Source organism: Colobus angolensis, unplaced genomic scaffold, assembly GCF_000951035.1.
Source record: "Colobus angolensis palliatus isolate OR3802 unplaced genomic scaffold, Cang.pa_1.0 Scaffold193, whole genome shotgun sequence".
Taxonomy (NCBI): Eukaryota; Metazoa; Chordata; class Mammalia; order Primates; family Cercopithecidae; genus Colobus; species Colobus angolensis.
In genome coordinates, this window is record NW_012115077.1 from 2,012,249 (window position 1) to 2,019,820 (window position 7,572).

General features: G+C 40.6%; 1 protein-coding gene across 2 annotated transcripts in view; it reads right to left on the reverse strand.

Moving 5' to 3' along the window:
- The window catches only part of SSH2 (slingshot protein phosphatase 2), a 321,074-nt gene that overhangs the window by 21,948 nt on the left and 291,554 nt on the right, over nt 1-7,572 (reverse strand). For both annotated transcript variants that reach the window (XM_011940852.1, XM_011940851.1), the window contains 2 exons: nt 5,995-6,041; nt 870-1,016 (listed from right to left, as the gene is read on the reverse strand). In XM_011940852.1, coding sequence (XP_011796242.1) covers nt 870-1,016; nt 5,995-6,041 — 194 coding nt within the window. The remainder of the gene's footprint in view (nt 1-869; nt 1,017-5,994; nt 6,042-7,572) is intronic.

Sequence of the window (7,572 nt, forward strand, 5' to 3'; positions counted from 1 at the left end):
TTTATTCATAGAATGCAAAAATACAAAGTACTCTTTTAGGTACTTGCTAGAGACCAAAGGAATAGGCTCAAAACTAGAGTATGAGGATTTAGGGAAACTAAGAGGAAGAACTTCCTGACCATGAAGGTACTTAAGAGAAGTGTGAAATTATTTTTGAAGGCGTTTAAATACAAAAGCACTTCTCATCTGCCAGGGATGGTTTGAACATAGTCCTACCTGAAGGGAGATGTGGCAAACAAGCTCGTTTATGGTTCTCTCTAGCAAAGGAATAAACAGGATTGGCAAGGAAATCCCCAAGGACTTAAAAAAAAAAAAAAAGCAATGTTGACATTAATACCAAACACTAAGTTAATACAAAATACTTTCACTAAAAGAGCCAATTAATTTAAGGAAGACATCAACAGAAGGGCCACGGAAAATTTCATCATTTCAAGTATCATAAAAATAAAGTAAGAGAGTAGGAAAAGATTTCCAAAGTTTGTCTCCTTGTCTTCAGCGGGTAGGACCAGTATTCTATCTACCTGGAATAATTTCTACCATATAACTTTTAAATCTCCCCACTGGCAACTTAAGAGTTTCATTCAGAATTCCTTCCTTCTCTCATTTCTGTATCTTTTGCTGCAGTCTAAGTCTATTTTCTTTAATTCTGTGCTCAATGGAAATAGCCAACATGAGGTTACTTTCTCCTAGGGGTTTATTTAACGTGAGTCACTAGTCTTTTGCCTAGGATTAAAAAGATTTCAGTTTCCTCCTTTCTTTAGCTCCTTTTTCCTGAGTACCATCAGTAAATTGTCTATAGCCTTCAGGACCCAGCCATGCATGGGGCAAGAGGAACAGAGGTCACAACATTGTGCAGGACTATTACTCACTTTGCTTTAGAGATGAATTTGTACGTGTCGTTCCAGTAAGCCAGGAGATCCGTTGCCTCTTCATCATATACCCGAATGTTATGATACTCAAAGACTCCTGGGAAGAAGTTATCTATCTCTCGAGTGACATTCAAGATATACCGTACCCTGCAAGGAAACCAAGGGAGAATATGTGCTCTACCGCTCAGGCTAAATCCAATTCCCAGCAATGTTTTCTCTTACTTAAAATTTGTTTATTCCATAGGCTGAAATTAAATACAAAAATAATGAAGACAGCTAAAGAACTAAAAGGTTATATTTATATATTACAGAAATTATACAACAGCGTTCCTGGGCATACCTGGGCACCAGGGAATTATTAAGCAAAAGGTTATCCACCATGTTCAACATCTAAATTCCATTTTCAGTTTATGTAGTTGCACAATCTCATCTTTGATAGTATTCTGAAAACATGCCTCATATTTTACTCCAAAGAATCAACTTGAGGCCATAATCAGATACTTTGTTACTAAAATTATCAGCAATACAATTTATTCACTGAAAGTCATCTGTATAAAATCAGACTACTGACATGTACTCCAAGGAAAAAAAACAGAGAATGAATAACGACTTCTTCCTATTTTTCTAAAAGCCAGATTGTTAGGCTTTGTGCAATTACTCTCTCTAAACTACGTGAAAGGCAAATGTGGAGAGAACTGGAAGGGTCAGAGAAAAGCTGGACTTAAAACTCCCTTAAACTCATCTGACTGCATTACTGGCTGCTATGGCACTGATGTATCTGAAGATTCTTCCACACTAAGATGCTTGCAGAAGAGAATTTCTCTATCAAAACAGTCTTCTATTATCTTTCTCACTGTACAGTCTCAATAAATGCTTGAGTTTCATTTACCAAATGTTATCTTTTCTTAATGCTCTGTTTAGACATAGCTGGATGTCTAAGTTTACTCCAACAATACAACATGGACTCACTCATTTCTCTCTGAGACACTGCTTCCTTCTCAGCACAAATGTGAAGTTCTATAAACCCAAACTCTGAAATCAATGAAATGAATACAGAAAAAGAAAGCAGCCATAGCTAACCAAATCTGTGGTTAAGGTCAAGTGGCCAAAAATTTTCTCAGACACGAATTGAATCTGTTTTAACTTGGCATCAAAGCCCATTACTACAAAATTTGTTTAAAAAATTTAATTTAAAAAGCGAGCTTGGCCAGGCGCAGTGGCTCATGCCTGTAATCCCAGCACTTTGGGAGGCCGAGGTGGGCGGATCACCAGAGGTGAGGAGTTTGAGACCAGCCTGGTCAAGATGGTGAGACCCTGTCTCTACTAAAACTACAAAATTAGCTGGGCATGGTGGCACATGTCTGTAATTCCAGCTACTTGGGAGGCTGAGGCAGAAGAATTGCTTGAACCCAGGAGGCAGAGGTTGCAGTGAGCCGAGATTGCGCCATTGCACTCCAGTCTGGGCAATAAGAGTGAAACTCAGTCTCAAAAACAAAAAAAAAGGTGCAATTGCTATGGAAAACAGTACAGCAGTTTCCCCAAGGGTAAACACAAAATTACCACAGGACTCAGCAATTCCTTTCCAAAGAATAAATCCAAGAGAAATAAGCCTACCCGAAAACTTGTACACAAATGGTCACAGCAGCATTATTCAAAACAGCCGAAGAGTGGCTCTTAGTTAGTTGATGAACATTAGTGATTTCTAGGGATTGCTGGGGCAGGGGTAAGAAGAAAAATGGAGGTGACTCCTGAAGGCTACAGACTTTCCGAGTTGGAAAAATGTTCTAAATGGATTGTGGTGATGGTTGCACAGCTCTGTGAATATACTAAAAACCAACAAATTATACATTTAAAATGGGTGAATCATATGGTATATAAATTATAGTTCAATAAAACTGTTAGAAAAAAAGGCAACACTCCAGCCTGGGTGACAGCAAAAAAAGGAAAAAGAAACACTTTCCTTATTGTATTTTATTATTTATTTTCCCCAAGATGGAGTCTTGCTCTGTCGCCCAGACCTGGAGTGCAATGGCACAATCTCAGCTCTCTGCAACCTCCGCCTCCCTGGTTCAAGCAATTCTCTTGCCTCAGCCTCCTGAGTAGCTGGGATTACAGGTGTGTGCCACCACTCCCAGCTAATTTTTTGTATTTTTAGTAGAGGGCCAGGCTGGTCTCAAACTCCTGACCTTGTGGTCTGCCTGCCTCGGCCTCCCAAAGTGCTGGGATTACAGGCGTGAGCCACCTTGCCTGGCCTCCTTCTTTTATTTAAAATAAAAACGAACAATCTCCCACCTCTAATCCCATACTTCATAATGAATTATGGCACTATCTTTCTAGAGGCAGGACATAGCTTCCCAATCCTTTTCATTACAAAGCTATAGGCAGTCACTGCCAACTGGAACTGAAACTCCTTGAAACTTTTTTCCCATCTCAGCACCAAATGACTCTAGATAGAGTAACATTTTACTTTGGGTTAGATTCTGAAGTCAGTAGATTGGATGGAAATGGCCTTAATGTCAAAATTACCCTTGAAAATCCCATAAGTCATCTATAGGCAGCAGTATATATGGTTTTGTGTACAGATCCCTGAACTGTAATTCTTCACATACTAAAATTTAACAATCACTGAATTTAAGAAACAAGATCTAAGTAGCTATCTGGGAATTTGACCATAGTGTTTTTAAAGACAACTAGATATAGTTAGTTGCATTTTATAATTTAGTCTTCTAAGAAACAAATGAGATGATAGGTCTCATCTCCAGCTGGGGTTAAATTCTAAATTCATATGTATATATGACATGATTCCAATGCTGTTGGCCAACACTGCTATACCACATCTCAGACTTAATTTTAACACTATATCTAAGTTTCCCAGAAATACAGTTTTTTTTTTTTCTGACAGAGTCTCACTCTGTTGCCCAGGCTGGAGTGCAGTGACATGATCAAGGCTCACTGCAACTGCCACCTCCCGGGTTCAAGCAATTCTCCTGCCTCAGCCTCCCAAGTAGCTGGGATTACAGGCACCTGCCACCACACCGGGCTAATTTTTTGTATTTTTAGTAGAGACAGGGTTTCACCATGTTGGCCAGGCTGGTCTCGAACTCCTGACCTCAAGCGATCCACCTGCCTCAGCCTCCTAAAGTGCTGGGATTACGGGCGTGAGCCACTACGCCTGGCCAGAATTACAGAATTTTTAAAGCTTAATGACTTGAGAAGTTTGTAAAAAATATTGTCCCACTCCTAAAGAAATCTTAAGGAGACTCCTGTATATAAAAGCAGATGCAATGTTATTAATCTTGTTGAATTACGGGGTCCTTATGCTTCAAGGGCATTTCCAAATAAGGCAAATGGCAGGCACAGGATTAGAACTGAGGTCTCTGAGTTCCCAACACAGTTTGCTAATTGATTTTCTCTCCTTATCTGCCATCAGCCAAGTCACAGTTCTCAAATGTGTGTGAATATACCTATCATTCATTCACATTTACTGAGCACTCTCTTATTATACAGCTCTGAGCTAGGTAGATAATAAGCTATAAACAAGACTAAGATACAGTCTCTGCCTTGAAGAACTCCAGACTCAATTCTTATTAAGTTTTCCAAGTTTTATTTAACTTCAAATCTTAAATTAAGCAACCAGATCCACCCCCCCACCCCCCGCTCCCCCGCCGTGGAATTCTCTGTATAATCATTTGGCTTAAGTCCTGTTCCAAGTTCCTTTTGCCAATTATGAAATACCTTTCATGTGGGGAAAAAGTAGGGAGTATTTATCCACTAATGGTGAAGATAACCAGGAGGCTTACGGCTGAGAAAACAGGCAGCCAGCAACCATCACTACCTCTGAGTCTCAGCTGGTCTTGTCTCTTTCCACGAGGAGTTAGCATGGCAAATTTCAGACCTGATTCAGGAGATCGAGACCACCTGGCTAACACGGTGAAACCCTGTCTCTACTAAAAATACAAAAAAAAAAAAATTAGCCGGGCATGGTGGCAGGCGCCTGTAGTCCCAGCTGCTTGGGAGGCTGAGGCAGGAGAATGGTGTGAACCTGGGAGGTGAAGCTTGCGAGCTGAGATCACACCACTGCACTCCAGCCTGGGCAACAGAACGAGACTCCGTCTCAAAAGAAGAAAAAAAAAAATTCAGACCTGATTTTCTCTTTTCTTATTGGGATGATCTGACTTCCTAAAGTGAATGAACTTCAATAAGAAACTTAGTAGGCGTCAGCTAAGGGAAGAATGGCAGCTTTTTACTTGCTCAATGTTCACTGTAGTCTCTATTGTTACAATCAAACTTAATAACCATGCTGCTTAGGGACAATTTTTTAAACATAAGGTAGGTCCTCTTCAATTTCAGAAGCTTGTCCAGTTCACATCCATAACCTACAGTCTTTAAGCAGCTTACTACACAGGATAGGGACTGAGTCTTACTTTATCTGTGGATCCCCAGCACCTAGCACTTTGTCCCACAGAAGATGCTCAATGAATGTTGAATGAACAGCTCTGTGAACCCAACATATACAATTCTATGTATTCTTGCATAAAAATAAAAATTTGATTTTAAACATCACCAATGGTTTGCACATTTGTTTTTCAAAGCCCTTCAATTAAAGCAGCTGATATTTCTTGGGAGGTGGGGGGACGAAACAGAGGGAGAATAGCTGTTTTTCTTTTCCTTTTCTTTTGTTTTTGAGACGGAGTCTCGCTCTGTCACCCAGGTTGGAGTGCAGCGGCACGATCTTGGCTCACTGCAAGCTCTGCCTCCCAGGTTCCTGCTATTCTCCTGTCTCAGTCTCCCGAGTAGCTGGGACCACAGGCACCCGCCACCATGCCCGGCTAATTTTTTGTATTTTTAGTAGAGACGGGGTTTCACCATGTTAGCCAGGATAGCCTCGATCTCCTGACCTCGTGATCGGCCCGCCTTGGCCTCCCAAAGTGTTGGGATTACAGGCGTGACCTACCGCACGTGGCCTAGCTGTTTTTATTTTTCTTAGATTACATCTGATTAGAATCAGTCGGATGCAACTCTTAAGATTAAAGTTACCCACTGATACCTCTTTGATGGGAAAATGAAAAGATAAAAAAGGGACTTCTGTCACACAGAGGTGCCAGCTACTGCTTTGTGTGCTTACCCTCGGTTCTGTAAGTCCTCTAAGTTGGAGGCATTCCATTCTGAGCCCTATGGAGCCAAAAAGACAAGGTTAAGGAGTATTAGCAAACTAACCAAAAATAACAATACTTGAAAAGGAGCGAGGGAAGGAGAACTTTCAAAAAGAAGACTAATAACATCTACCCAGTACCCTTTAAGTTGCCAGGCACTTCATATGTTATCACATTTAGTTTCCACAAATGATAGAGTAAGAATGTTATTTTCATCTTCATTTTTACAGACACAAAAACCAACTCATAGAATTCAAATAATTTTTGCCCACGATCATAGAGCAGCAGAGGTGTCTTTAACTATCATCGAATCTAAATTAGGTATCTTCTGTTATTCTTGCTCATAGTAATCTGATACTTTCCTCAACAGCATGTATCACAATTTGCACTTATATATTTATTTACGTGCTTCCTTTCTAACTACCTTTAACATAAGCTCCTAGAGGTCAGGAACCAGCTCTTTTCTTCCCGATGGAAACCCACACACCTTGCACAGTGCCTGGTACCTGGTAAGTGCTCAATAAACATTTGCTGAATTTTTAATAGATACAAAAGCAGCATTATTATGCATTGAACTACACCTTATTCCAAAGCTCACACTCTTTTTTTTCTGAGATAGCGTCTCGCTCTGTCGCCCAGGCTGGAATGCAATGGCGCAATCTTGGCTCACTGCAACCTCTGCCTCCGGGTTCAAGCGATTCTTCTGCCTCAGCCTCCTGAGTAGCTGGGATTACAGATGTGTGCCACCACACCCAGCGAATTTTTGCATTTTTTAGTACAGGCGGGATTTCACCATGTTGGTCATGCTGGTCTCAAACTCCTTACCTCGTGATCCGCCTGCCTAAGCCTCCCAAAGTGCTGGGATTACAGGTGTGAGCCACCGCACAGGGCCGCTCACACTCTTTTTAGTGCATCTAAGGAGTTAAAGGACAGAACGTGTGTGGCAGGAGAAAACAGTGAAATAGCAGATTCTGTCAAATGAGGGAAGCATTACATGTAAAATTTTAAGATAGGGATAAATGGCAAACTTTGGAGGAGGAGTTTCTGTCGATGACCTGGAGGACACAATGATTAACATTTTGCCATATTTGCTTTCTTTCAGTACATATCATACCTTTTTACCCCTGAACCATCTGAGAGCAATTTGTGCACCATGATACTTAATTTCAATACTTGAGCATGTATCATCTAAGAACGCTTTCTTACATAATATCATGATCATACCAAAGATATGTAACATTAATACAATAACCTAATATACTATACATATTTGAATTTCTACAAATGTCCCCAAAATGTCCTTTATATTTACTCAATCAAGGATAATTCTTCACATTTAGTTGTCATGTCTCTATCCTCTAGCTACATTTTTTTTTTTTGAAATGGAGTCTCGCTCTGTCGCCCAGGCTAGAGGGCAGTGGTGTGATCTTGACTCACTGCAACTTCTACCTCCGGGGTTCAAGCGATTCTCCTGCCTCAGCCTCCTGAGTAGCTGAGATTACAGGCAAACATCATCATGCCCAGCTAATTTTTGTATTTTTAGTAGAGAC